Below are 13,944 nucleotides of genomic sequence, written 5' to 3' on the forward strand. Positions count from 1 at the left end.
TGGTGTTAGAACGCCATAAGTTTTTCAAAAGATGTCAAGGTAAACAAGAGTCTGTGCAAAATTTCATTGCTGCATTGTGGGGTCTGACACAGCTATGTGAGTTTGGTCGTTTAACTGATTTCCTCATAAGGGACCAACTTGTGAGATGCACCAATAACCCACGTATCCAAGAGAAATTACTAGCCAAAAACCCAGGGTTAAGAGAAGCTATCAAAATAGCCAAGTCAGTAGAACATACAGCAAGACGCATTAAAGAAATGAAACCTAATGGGAAGGAAGTAGCTTCTGTAAAGGATGAGGAGGACTGCAATGAAGTGTGTAAGGTGAAGTCTAAAGAAAATTACAGCGTAAGAGGAGAGTCTAAGGAGAAGGGTCCCAAATGCTACAGGTGTGGCAGCAATAACCATTTTGCAACTTTTTACCAGTGTCCTGCAAGGTTTGTCACTTGTAAAAAATGTAATAGGAGAGGGCATTTCGCGAGAGTATGTAGAAATGGTGAAATGCATACTAGAAATGAGGGAAGGAATATGGAGAAGAGTGCAGCCAGGGAAGTAAAGTGTATAGAGCAAAGAGGTGGGAAAATAATCTTGCAAGTAAAGGACATAAACAGTACTGTTAACTTTTTTTTACCCCAAATGTGAGGTCTTCCTTGATGACCAACGTGTAGAAATGTACGCAGACTCATGCTCTCCATACACCTTACTTAACAAAGATGATTTTGTGTCTATGGAAAATTGCAATGTGAATCAATTGAAAATGCCTGACATTTCTCCCACAGGATATAACAAAGGGAAAATACCTTTGGTAGGCATGAAAAATGTGCAGCTACGTTTTAAGGACAGGGAAACGTATGGGACAGTGTATGTAGTGGAATCAGGGTCTAATTTACTGGGATGGGTTCACCAAAAAGAGCTGGGTATCATCCTAGATCCCAATAGTGCCGAACAAGTTTTGCTCACAGACAGGTCCCTGAGAAGTGATAACATTTGTGAAGAGTTTGGGCAGCTATTTAAAGAGGAGCTTGGCTGTCTACACAAGTTCCAACACAGGATCAAGTTAATGTATAATGCTAGGCCAGTTGTACATAAACTACGCCCAGTGCCACACAAGTTACAAATACCCCTAGAAGAGGAATTGCGCAAGCTATGTGAGTTAGACATAATCCAACCAATAAACTGCTCAGAATGGTTGGCCCTGATTGTTATTGCGGCCAAAGCCAGCGGAGAAGGAATTCGTCTTTGTGTGGACTTGCGCAGTCTAAACGACAATATATGGGTGGAGAGACATCCTTTGCCCATAATAAACGAAATGTTGAGCACCATGGGCCCTGCCAAATACTTCAGCGTGATAGACCTGTCCATGGCATATCACCAAATTGAACTCCATCCTGAGTCAAGACCCCTCACGGCGTTCATCACCCCATTCGGAGCATTCATGTTTAAACGGATGCCTTTTGGGCTGGCGTCTGCAGCTGCCATATTCCAGAAAGCAATGCAGAAGATCTTAGAAGGAGTTGAACGTACCATGTGTTTCCAGGACGACATACTCGTCTATGGGCAGACGGAGGAAGAACATGATGGGGTCATAAGACAAGTTTTCAGAAGACTCATGGAGGCCGGACTGACTGTAAAGAAAGAAAAATGCAAAATAAAAGTGAAGGAAGTTGAGTACTTGGGCCACAAGATAACAGAACACGGGTTCAGACCTAAGAGCAGTTTAATCCAAGCGGTAAAAGAAGCACCCAGCCCAAAGAACAAAGAAGAACTAAAGTCTTTCCTGGGGCTCTTAGAATATATGTCCAAGTACGTTGACAAATTCACTGCCAAGTGTGAACCCATGAGAGAGCTTATGAAGAAAAACAAAGATTTCTTATGGAACGAGGATCATGATGCTGTGGTGAAATCGTTAAAGGAGGAATTAGTAACTACCCCAGCATTAGGTACATTTGACGCATCAAAAAAAACTATCCTGGCTACAGATGCTTCCAACAAGGGCCTGGGCGCGACCTTGATACAGAAAGATGGAAAAGAGGAGATTATTGCATTTGCATCCCGGAGCCTTACAAACCCTGAACGGAATTATTCCGTAATTGAAAGGGAGGCCCTGGCCTGTTTCTGGGCAGTTAGGCATTTCAAGTTTTTCTTGTGGGGTTTAAGGTTCACCATCCGGACCGACCATAAACCCCTCACCTTCATATTCTCTGTGAAGGGGTTAGAAAATTGTACACCTCGCATCAGCAGATGGATCCTGGGACTGGAACATTATAACTTCAATGTGGAGTATGTACCGGGTAAGGAGAATAAAATCGCGGATTTCCTGTCAAGGTCCCCATTACCAGAAGTGGGGGAAACAGAAGAAGCCCTTGACAGTCCTATTCTAATGACGGAGATGCCAGCGATCACGGAAAAGGAATGGGAGGAAGAGATGAAAGAAAACAGGGAGTTAAGTTCCCTAAAAGAATATAGGGAAAAAGGATGGCCGAACAAGAAGATTGAACTTGAAGCCGGCATAAAGGAGTATTGGGAAGTGAGAAACAAATTAAGTTTCATAAAAGGCAGAATCTATGGCAGTCATAGATTAGTTCCACCCAAGGGCCTCAGAAAGAAGGTTATTGACTTAGCACATGAAGGCCATCTGGGGCGAAGCCTTACTAAAGCCAGAGTCAGAACCAGTTTCTGATTCCCAAGGATGGACGCCATGACTGAACAAGCTGTAAAGGATTGCTGGGCGTGCGCCAAAAGCGACAAATCTAAGGCGGTGCAGAAGGCACCATTATCTCCAGTAAAGGTGCCAACCAAACCATGGAATAAGCTGGCCATGGACATCATCGGACCTATGCAGGAATTAGGAGAAAGGAAGAGATTCATGCTGGTCTTAATTGATTACACAACCCCTTGGATCAAGCAGAAGTTTGTGCACAGTGTCACCACAAAGGTGGTGATTGAGTTCTTGAATGGAGTGTTCGTTGAAGAAGGCATACCGGCGACTTTGCTGACAGACAACGGAGTGCAGTTCATCTCAGAAGAAATGCGTGCATTTCTCAACGAAATGAACATTAAACATGAGACCACAGCTTTGTATTGCCCAAAAGCAAATGGCTTAGTCGAGCTTGCAAACAGAATCCTAAAGGATCATATCCAGTTAGCTGCCACCAACGGACATGACATAAAAGGTTCCCTTAGGAAATGTGTGTGGGCATACCACACCTCACCGAATAAAGTCCCAGGCATTTCACCTTTGTAGCATTGCGGGGTAGAGAACCTTGTACTAAGTTGAATCCTAGTTGGTTGGGTGGTGGTGAGGCTAGAGAAGTGGATCGGAAGGTAACAGCGGAAAAGATCAAACTACACCAAGACAATTACAAGCAGTGGTATGACACGAAACATGGGGTGAAGGATTCCCAGTGGGAGGTCGGTGACATGGTACAAGCCAGGAGGAACAATAAAGTGGGAGCCACCCAAAGTAAATACTACACACCTTGTAAAATTGCTAAAGTGCTTAAGAATGTGGTTCAACTTGAAAATGGTCAATGGTGGAGTTTTGATAATATTGTAATTGCACATGAGTAATGTTCTGTTTTCATTTTAGCATCCTTATTGCGATATAGAATGTCTTCAATTCCACAACTGTGGGTCCTATCCCTTTGTTCTTTGTCACCCCATATGGAAGGGAGATGTGTTGTAACTGTAATCTCCCAGTGGTACTTTCCGTCCACCCCTTCCCCCTATCCCGTTTGGTATCCCCTGCCCTGAAGCTGACAATAGAACGTTGGTGCACTCTCCAGTGAGGAGAGTGGATGGTTAATAAACAGGTCTTACTTCCACTGGTGTCCTTGTCATAGCTTTTATAATTTCAACATTAACCTTGTCTGAAAATGTCCTATTTAGATCATGTACATATACATCGTGGCCGTTCATGGATTTTTAGGGGTACCCAGAAGCAATTCTCATTCTGTCACTAGGACTATTCGAATAGTGCTTTGTGTTGACATTTCTCTACGCTTATAGTATAAACAAACAACATTGGCATTTCTAGGTCTTGTTTTGTATTCAACTCAAAGTGGAAAGCACTGTTTGTCTCTTTTCATGGCGATACTCAAGAGGAGATAGCTTAACAAGAATTAAAGCAGGACATGTATTTCAAAATCATATATCACTTTGGGTACGATTCAGAATGCTGCACCAGACATTTCTCACAGTTCCCTTTGAGGGGATTGGAATGTCCAAGAAGCACCTTTGCATATGGCCCGTGCAGATAAGCCTGTTAAGTCAATGGGTGTGACTTGATACTGTCCAACATAGCCAGTATGCAATTGTTTGATGTTACTCCTTGAATAGTAGCATTCAAATTAAGCAATGCATCGCTTAAAGGTGTTCAGAGCCTTATACAAAGATGCTTAGGGTGTTGATGACAGCCAACCACATTCTGCCACTATGTGCAAAAACAAACTAGCTGTGGCAGAGCAGCCGATACCTCTGCCAGCATGGTCCATGGCCTGAGTGTTCCTGACGTAATGTGTGCTCTGGGCCGTCATTTATATTGTATCAATTTAATTTTGTGATAAATTAAGACCTGTTCCAGGGAGTCCCAGATTTCTCTCAATCCAATAGTGGTCAATGGATGGCCAATATCATTCTCTCACTTGTTTTGAATACGTAGCTATTCTTTGGACTTATCTGCATACATAGTGTGGTGTAGGGCGATTGTTTTAGGGCCTCCTCAAGAAGACTACCTGTATTTGAAGTGACGTGAACAGAGGAGTGGTAGGTGCAAGTTTGGGGTGCTCATGTAATTGAAATTGAGAGGATAGGGCAGTACATTCTGCCAGCAGGGTTTGAAAGGATTTGAAGGATGTTTGAATATGTGTGTCAGTACGTCTTCAACTGGGCAAAACAAAATACCTCTCCAGATCACTGCAATATCAGAAAATGTGTAAGTGTGTGGTGACTCATCGTTCTGTGCCATATAGTAAGTATGGAGCTCACCATTTCTTCCTGTGTTTGCCTATTGGCAGGCTGGATCTAAAAGCTTCAAAAAAGTAATGGTATTTGAAATGGATTAGGGAAATTGAATTTTTGCCCTTGTTATTGTTGTGTTTTTTACTCTGATATGGCCGCAGTGTGCTGCCATTACCTGGAGGCAATACAAAAGTAAAAGGGTCTGAATGGTCATGAATACGTTAGTGAGTGAAGCAGAGGGCGATTGTTGACTATATTATAACAGCAGTGTAGATGTCAAGTAGAGCCTAGTTCACTGGACATGGCACATGACTTTGTGAAAGTTTTACAGCTTGATGCAACTTAACACAGCCTGGTGAACTGAAGAATATGCATTTGGGGAAGTAATCCACCTACAGGCTGTGTGCGGTGCCCTTTGCAACCTGCCAAGCATAGGGCCGCTTCATTTACCCCAGTGAAGTAGAGGTTTGCATCACTTTCTCACTAAACACAAAATCACATACCTCAGAAGTGCATTGGAAAATCTCAACAAGTGTACAAAGAAACACAAATCTAATTGCGCAAGAGAACACCCATAGAGACCCACAGCAGCACTGCTCGTTGGGAGCCATTTGTGGTGACGCTGTGTACCTGTGACACTCGGTCACAGAAGCAGTGTTGGCCCAGAGCTCAGCCGCTGCATTTGATAGATGGGCTGTTACTAATACTTGCATTGCTCAGGGGACTTATAACCTGTGCAGTGAATGGCTAATGGGCACACCCTACAGAGGAATGGTGAGAGTCAGAGGGTAGGATGGGAATAAGGTAGAGTTTGGTTGGCATTGAACCTATCAGCACCCTGCCATCCAAAGTCCAGTGCAAGGCCTCCCATGAGACATCAAACATATCGGGGTATAATCCTTCCCACATAGCCTTCATGATTTTCTAAATATTTTGAGACTTTTCTTGCCGTTACAAAGATCATTTGATGGCTCACTGCCCAACTTTCTGCTTAAGCCTAGTCTTGTGCCTTTGTTGGCATATTTAGCTTTTATGTCATCAACTTGCAAAGTCTCTTTTTAAAAGGGAGTTGGCATGCACCTACCTATCTTGCTCTATTCAAGTGTGTCGTGCTTCAAAAAATGAGAGGTGTGTACAATTACATTAAGAAACGTTTAATATTCTTTAATTCTCTTTTTAGTACAAAATTATGTGCGGTACAAATGGTTGATAGAGGAAGAATAAAACTCTATTGAAAGAACTGAGTGATATATCCCTGTACGTGTAATCTGAAATAGTTTGTCAATGAATGGGTCAATCCTGAATCTAAGAAATGTGATGAATGTGTATGTGCAGTTTTAGTTCCTTATGGTTCCTGTGTAAACCACTGTATATTAATTTTGTGTATTTGGACAATCTAAGTATTTATTTGTAATTCTTTTTCGTCTTTTCACTTGAAGGCTATAGATGGGAGAGACAGTTAGTATTCAGAAGCAAACTAACTATGCATACAGCATTTGATCGTAAAGACAATGCTCATCCAGCTGAGATAACGGCATTGGGAATCTCAAAGTGAGTATGGCAGATGTTCAGCGGGTGTGTTACAACATTTTGCATGTGAACAAATACTTAACCCTGAAAAACGTGTCCGTTCAGATTTCTTTCTGGTCACTACTGAAGGTCAGTAGTTCTGTCTCAGTTAGTACTGTTATGGATTCTGTGAAAACATACAGTGCACCTGTCATGAGCATTGTGAGTAATTATTTTTCAGATACCTAGGTTTGCGCTATCATGCCATGGTGCGCTTTTTATAGGAAGCTGCTGACTTTTATTATCTTTTATTTTACTAGCTCTCCCCCTTGAGGCTGATTTGCAGGAGATAATTTACCAGGTTTTATTCCACTAGATTGATGAGGGAATCCTTCCAGTAAAATCATCCAAATAATTCCACATTCTAAATGCAATTATGAGAAGATTGTACGTCGGATCCTTCTTGAAAAAAATGGGCCATGGTTCTGGTGGTATTTGAGAATTTGTCTTTTTGGGATTCTTCATTGAAGTACAGCTTGAATCCGCTCCTACAATAAGCATTGGACCCACATCTGGGTCCTCAATCACATTTTGGCATGTTACTGAGAAAAACAAAGTGATCAGTGGAGTTGTTGAATTACTCTCTACTAATAATAATGACTATGGTCCATATTGTAGTCCACTCTCTTTTCCTTCAACAGCCTTGGTCCTGTTCCAGTAAGAACAGATAGGCCACATTGCCTGACCACCTTGTCTGCTCAAGAATAGAAAAAACGCACATGGCCAGATGCAGATCCATGTTCTTCCATAAAGCTCAAATGGCACCTCACTAAAGAGGCCCAAAATGGCCGAAAATGGTCTTGGATTGCCTTTTGTTCTTGTTCAGGGATTATGTTGTCTGACAGTTCAGGACCAAGGTTCATGTGCATGAGGTTGGTCCCTCAATGTGGTGGTACTGTGAGCAAACCAACAATGGACTGAAACAGGACCACTTGGTAACGTTAAAGAATGTTACCCATCGCTACTTGTTTTTGTACATCAATAATACAAGTCCTGATACACACCATAATTGCATAACATTTTGCGATACTTGTTCTAGTAACACTAGATTTGGGGGTGCTGAAGAAATATGGGATTAGGTGGTATTCGATGGACACTTAAAGTGGAGGGTGGGAGTGGTGCGAATAAGAGATGGGTGAACAATCCCACCTATGATATTTGGAAAGTTTAAAGATGTAACACAAGCGTGTTTGTTAGATTTGGTGAAAATGTGTTTGCGGCAAACGTAAATTCCCAATTTACTCAGTCAACCTGTCCTAGATGTTCCGAAGTTTTTTGAAATTACAGTAGGCAAATACTGTAACTGGGTTTGAAAGGTATCTTTATCCACATACATATCACCCTTGACCATAAGGCCAATTCGTATGTGTTCCACATTCTTGCTGATGTTATAATGGCCATACATTTAGCTATGCTCATTATGCATTGCTTTCAGAAAAAGAATAACAAAAATGTAATAGGTGAATAGAGATGGAACCTCTTATGTCCTTGTACCTTTTGGAAAAGCTGTTTCACCGAACGCTCTTTTAGAAACCCATAGGCCCTAAACTATAATTGCAAATACCTGTTGCACTGTTCCTGAGAATGGATTGCATTACCTGTCTGCAACATTAATAAGGAACTATATGTATCCAGCATGTAAACCATATTCTCTGACACTTTTACCATCAAGCACGGAAATGTGTTTTTGTTCGAAGAAGAGGTTTGGGCTTCGAGGTAACTCGTGATGCCTCTCTCGTAAGTCACTATGAACCTTGAGAGACTCTACCTTAGATAATTGTTTTTCCTCCATCAGGTTTGGGCATATGTTCAAGTAATCTGGGTCAATTGTAATACAGAAGCTGAGAAACTATTTATTTGTTATTAAATTAATTATTGGATTTATATGGCGCAATAGTTACCCCGAGGTTTCCCGGGCGCCCTGGATCTGCACTCAATCAGGAAGGGACAAAAGCTTAGATGTTAAATCAGAGAAAGCTTATTGATGGAATAGCCATGTCTTAATGCCTTTTCGAAATTTTAAATAGCTCGGTTCCAGCCGTAGTGGAGGAGGAAGCGAGTTCCATAAGGCAGGAGCCAGCTGCACGAAGTAGCGGCCGCCCAATCGCGCTTGTCTAAATCTAGGGACTACAAATTTAGCCTGGTTCATTGAGCGAAGGTTGCGAGTTGGAATGTATTTTTGGACCAGCTTACATAGGTAGCTGGGAGCCAACCCCATGTTGATTCTAAACATGAAACAGTGTGCTTTGAATTTAGAGCGATTTCAAATCTTGAGCCAGTGTAGATCATGAAGATGCTCAGAGATATGAGTCCATCTGGGGAGGCGGAGAAGTAGCCTATCTTTTACATCAAGACATCAAAAGTATAACCCCCACGCGCAAAACCTTTGTGGTACCGCTAACAGTTTCAACAGCTGCCATATTCCTGTTTACTGCTTTGGAGCAGAATCTGATCGAAATAAAATGAGTCAAGGTCGTACAAGAATGACTCATGGGTGGAGGGCATGGGGAGTATGCCTTTTAAGTTCTACCCCAAGTGCAATAAACCATGCTGAGACTAGTAGCAGGTCTGGTACCCTTGTCTTCCAAGGGATTATGACAAGTCTTCATTTTCTGCCTGTAAAGCCTATCTGATAGAGACTACTAGCCGCAGATTCCTTAACGTAGAATTATCCCCCGATGTGAGACTGGATCCGGAATTTTTTTGCCACAGCATCCCTGTGCGCCGGGGGGACGGCATCACGCGACTCCGCCCTGACGTTGTCCACGTACGTGATGTCAGCGAGGTCACATAGGTCCCACCCCAGCGCGCCTACGTCAGTTTTTTTCTTTTCCGCGTGCAACGCGGATTCGGATCGTGTTCCTGGCCTGTTTCAGGCCTTTCCCTTTCGCTTGTTGCGTGTGTGGGAACAGTGTGCGAATGCCTTTGGGTTTTAAGATGTGCTTGTCTTGTGCGCGCTAGAAGTCAGTGACGGATCCTCACCCCATCTGCATGTGGTGTTTGGGAGAGCACCACAATTCCACTGACTGTGAGGCGTGTCAGCAGATGAAACCGAAGTCCCGGCGGGAGCGCCGGATGAAACTCCTTTCGGCTCGCATGTCCAGGTTGGCGTCGTCACCGCACCCGGCCCCTATGGAAGGTTTCCGGAACCGCTGCCTCCGTCTTCGATATCGTCCTCCTCCCAGGCCGCAAGAGCGTCGCTCACCTGTCGGTAAGTGTCGCAGTTTGTCCCCGAGGGCTGGTTCCCGGCCTGTTGGAGGCACGGGCTCTCCGCGGGTGGTGCGGCACGCGTTTCGTCCCCCAATCTGCCGTTTCCCGGTGTGGGGGCGACTAGAGCCCAGATGGAGACATACGCGGCGGCCTTACAGGCCTCGTTGGCTTCTCCTTCTCCTCCTCCTCCTCCTTCCCCTCCTGGGACGTCTGCGAATCCCTTGCTGTGTGCGGGGCCCTCTGGGGCGTCGCCGGTGGCTCCGGCTCCAACGCCGACTGGTTTGGATCCAGGTTCGGAGGATGTGGTGCCGTTGGGCTGCGGCACTTCGGGGGTCCCTCCTTCAGACCACGGGGCCTCTGCCTCGCCGCAAACTCCTGCTGGAGTCCCTGTGGTGTCGCGGGAGGTCGCCGTGGCTTGGGACGTGTCCCTGAGTCCCCCTTGGTCCTCTGGACAGGCGGTGGCCTTGTCCAAGCCTGAGGTGATGCCGCTTAGGCGCGGCGGCTGCTGGCCCTAGCGGCGCCGCAGGGGCTGGCGGAGGGCCCCTCTCATCTCGTCACGGAACGAGGCTGGCAGGGGACCCCTCGGCCCTCGCCGGGTCCCTCTCGTCCCTCCACGCAGGTGTCGGAGGTCAAGTCGATGCCTTTCCGGCGCCGTTCCTTCGTCGCCCCGGCTCCGGCCCAGCCTCAGTCTCCTGCGCTGTGGCGGAGGTCGTTGCGGCATCTCCCTCGGCGCTGGACGACACTGACCTGCCTTCAGTTGCGGACTCTACGGCGCCAGGCCGACGTCTGGTCGCTGACTCGTCTTCGGACCCCTCCTCTTCTCCAGAAGTTTGGCACTTGCTGGTTTCGTCCTCGCCGGAGACGGGCCACCGCATCGTGGCTTTTTCCCCGACGTTGTCCAATGATGGCGCCTCGCCATCGCTGCGCTCTTTGCCGGAGGCGCCGCAGGTTCCCAAATCCTCGGTCCCTCTTCCTCCTTTTCAGACCTGACCTTTCCTTCCTCCGGTTGGCTTGGGGGGATGGCCGCCTTAGCTTGCAGCCGACGCCTACTGAGGAGATGCTTTCTCCATTGCGGGGCCCTACGGAGGAGGGTGCTGCCTTTGTTCACGCTGTTTCCACGGCTGTGGGAATCTTTCGCATGGGTGATCCTGCTGCCCATTTCCCCGCGGATCATCTTCTGGAGGTACTTCATCAGGGCTCTGGTGGTAGGGAGCTGCTTCTTCCCTTCGAGGGTTCGCTCCATTCTTTTCTTTTGGGGGCTTGGGGCCGCCCCACCACGGGGGACCCGGTGCCCCAACATCTTTGGCACCGCCACCATCCGGCACAGCATGATCCTGTGTGTCTTTCCCTCCACCCCTCTACCAGGGGCCCTCTTTTGCAGAATGCCTTTCCCTCTCTGCTGCTGCTGTTGTCTCCCCCATCTCGGGAGGCCCGCTGGCTTGACTCCTGAGGGCGCAATATGTTCGCCTCCACCAGTGCAGCTCTGCGGGCCCTTAACACTCTGTCGAGTCCAAACCAAGAAGGGTCACTAACCAAAACACAGAGTCCCTTATATCTGCCGCTTCTCAGGAGGGTGCCTACGTTGATCTGCGGCACCATGTGTTGGATGGCCGGGAGCTGGCGGCGTTTATTCTTCGCTCCGCTCTGGACATCTCAGAGGTGCTTGGTCGTGCCATGGCTTCTTCGGTCGCGCTTCATAGACATGCCTGGCTTCGGGACAGTGTGTTCCCGGAGAACGTTCGGGAACGGCTGGTGGACCTTCCTTTCGATGGCACTCTTTTGTTCCACGCCCCTTCGGACTCTGCCAATCAGAGGTTCTTGGCGGGGCTTCAGCCTCCTCCTCCTCCTTCCCCCTCAGTAACCTGTGAGTTGGTCTGGTTTTTGGGAGGTATTCTTCCGTTTGGGCGGATTCGCCCCAGTTGTGTTCTGTGATTAATGTGCATTCGAGTCCTTTTGATTGGGACTGTGGTGCTGTTGGCTGCTGGTCGGCCCCCTTTTGAATTGTGATGAGGCCTTCTGTTATTCTTTTTGGCTGATTGGCAAGCCGTCTGCGGGTTCTCCGCAGGTCTTTTCTGTTGTCCTCTGCTGCAGAATGTTTTTCCTAAGAGGGTTCTCATGTTTTGGGACGTAACATGCCCTATGTCGGGTACTGGTAGCTATTATATAGCTCTGTCATGTGCTGAGGAGGTGTGGTCGCCTTCGGACATCTGATCTCCGTGGTGTTACGGTATGTTGCAGGTGCGACCCTCTACCTGATGATTTGGAATGGCTTGAGTTGCGCCCTGGGATGTCCTTCTCCGGGGTCATTGCCTTGCTCGCCTGGCCTGGCTGGCTGTCTGCTGCCTTGCGTCATAGCTCTGCCTGGTTCCGCCGCTTTTTGGGCCGTGTGTGCAGACTCCTCTCTTGGGGTGTGTCCGGGGCCTTCTTGTCCTTCCTGACCTCTGTCTTTGGTTGGCGTCTGGCTTATCCTGGGTGCACCATTCCGTGGTATTATCTGCAGCTGGTGCTTTTGCATCACTGTGCCTTCTTGGCACTTTGGTGGGGCAGCCGTCCTTGCCTTGTCCCCTGCTTGAGGCTGGGGTGTGTTCGACCCTCTTCCAGTGGGCCCTGCCTTCAGTTCTCCCTCTCCTCCCTTGGGGTTGAGGTGATTCTTGAGTTCTTGAATTTCTTGGGCCTCTTTGGGCGGTGTTTGTCCCTGCGGGGTGTTGCGCGGTTCTCCCTGGGTGACATTGGGCTACCCTTCTGCTACTGTCTGCCTTTTTTGGTGAAGGCGCTGTTCTCTCTTGTCTAGTGCCTTCTGGCTGTGATAGGTTCAGCAGCCCTCTTCACTAGGTGTTTCCCGGTGGGGGGCTTGCCTTCACTCTACCTCTTCTCCTTGGAGTCTCTAGGTTGCTCTTCTTCCTCAGTGCTCCTCTTCATTGCTTGGGACTTGGGGCTTCTGGTGGAGTTTCTTGATACCTTGAATAGGTGTGGGGGCGTTCTGGCCTCCTTTCGCCTTGCCCTCGTTTCACCTGCTGATTAACGGCAGGCTGCCTTTTTTCTCATCTTCCTGCATCCCCTCTGGGGTTGGTGGTCTTCTTGATGCAGGGGTTCCCCTTGCCTGGGGGGACAGGGCTCTTCTACCTGCCGTTGGACTCGTCCCCTGTGGGACCCTCTATTATGTCCAGACTGGTGGGGTCCTCTCGCAGACCCTCCCTCCCCTTGGGTATGGCTAGGGTATCTATTCTACGTTAAGGAATCTGCGGCTAGTAGTCTCTATCAGATGTACAAGTTACTTACCTTCGGTAAAGATGTATATGGTAGAGATGATTCTAGCCGCAGAATCCTTCACGGCCCGCCCTTCCTCTCCGTTCTGCAAGGACCCGGCTTGGTCTTCTGCACTCGCCTCTCCGTGGGTGGTTATGTCTTCTGTGAGTGCATTCTTTGTTTCTTTCCTGGCAGGATGTATCGTCCTGTTTATTTGCTCCGTTCCTCCCTTTCTGGCCATTGGAGGACGGGTTTATAGGTACTTTTGTGCCCTTATGCTCTGGTTGCTCCAAGTTGGGGCCTACTCCCCCCCCCCCCACATCTCTTCCCCTTTCATTACTAGGGGTTCTGGCCCCTCTGCTATCCTCTAGGTTGGGGTCTGCCCTTTGTCCTCGTGGGGGATGTCACATTTTTTGATGGTGCTGTCTCGGGGTGTTGTCGTTACTTTTTTGTCCCAGACTTGTTCCCTTTCCTTGTTACTGGGGGGGGGGGGGGGGGGGGTTGTAGTCCTGCTACATGTTATCGTGACATTAGTTCATATGTTCTTCTGTCTCTAAGGGGGCTATTTCCGTACTGGCAGGTTGGCTGCTCAGGGCCGTGCCCTGTTCTTTTTTTTCTTTTTCCCTGCTTTTAGGTACTGCAGTGTCTGCCACTGTCCCTTATGGTGGTGTTCCCCACCATTCCCTTTTTCCACATTTCTGCTCTTGTCGCACACTGTTCCTATACTCTCACTCTTTTGTCTAATGTCTCCGCATTGTGGAGCGGAAAAGTTCTCCGAAGAAAACTGTTGTAGGCGTGCCGGAGTAGGACTTATGGGACCTGTACACGGACAACGTCAGGGCGGAGTAGCGTGATGCCGTCCCCCCGGCATGCAGGAATGCTGTGGCAAAAATATTCTGAATCCAGTCTCACGCCTGGGGATAATTCTACGTTAAGGAATCTGCGGCTAGAATCGTCTCTA

The 13,944-nt window shown here is 47.5% G+C and overlaps 1 protein-coding gene across 3 annotated transcripts in view; it reads left to right on the forward strand.

The window, feature by feature from the left end:
• Positions 1–13,944, forward strand: part of WDFY3 (WD repeat and FYVE domain containing 3) — a 1,930,620-nt gene that overhangs the window by 1,854,108 nt on the left and 62,568 nt on the right. For all 3 annotated transcript variants that reach the window (XM_078676292.1, XM_078676293.1, XM_078676294.1), the window contains one exon: positions 6,398–6,509. In XM_078676292.1, the coding sequence (XP_078532418.1) occupies positions 6,398–6,509 (112 nt within the window). The remainder of the gene's footprint in view (positions 1–6,397; positions 6,510–13,944) is intronic.

This window comes from Lissotriton helveticus, chromosome 2_1, assembly GCF_964261635.1.
Source record: "Lissotriton helveticus chromosome 2_1, aLisHel1.1, whole genome shotgun sequence".
In the NCBI taxonomy this organism is placed as follows: Eukaryota; Metazoa; Chordata; class Amphibia; order Caudata; family Salamandridae; genus Lissotriton; species Lissotriton helveticus.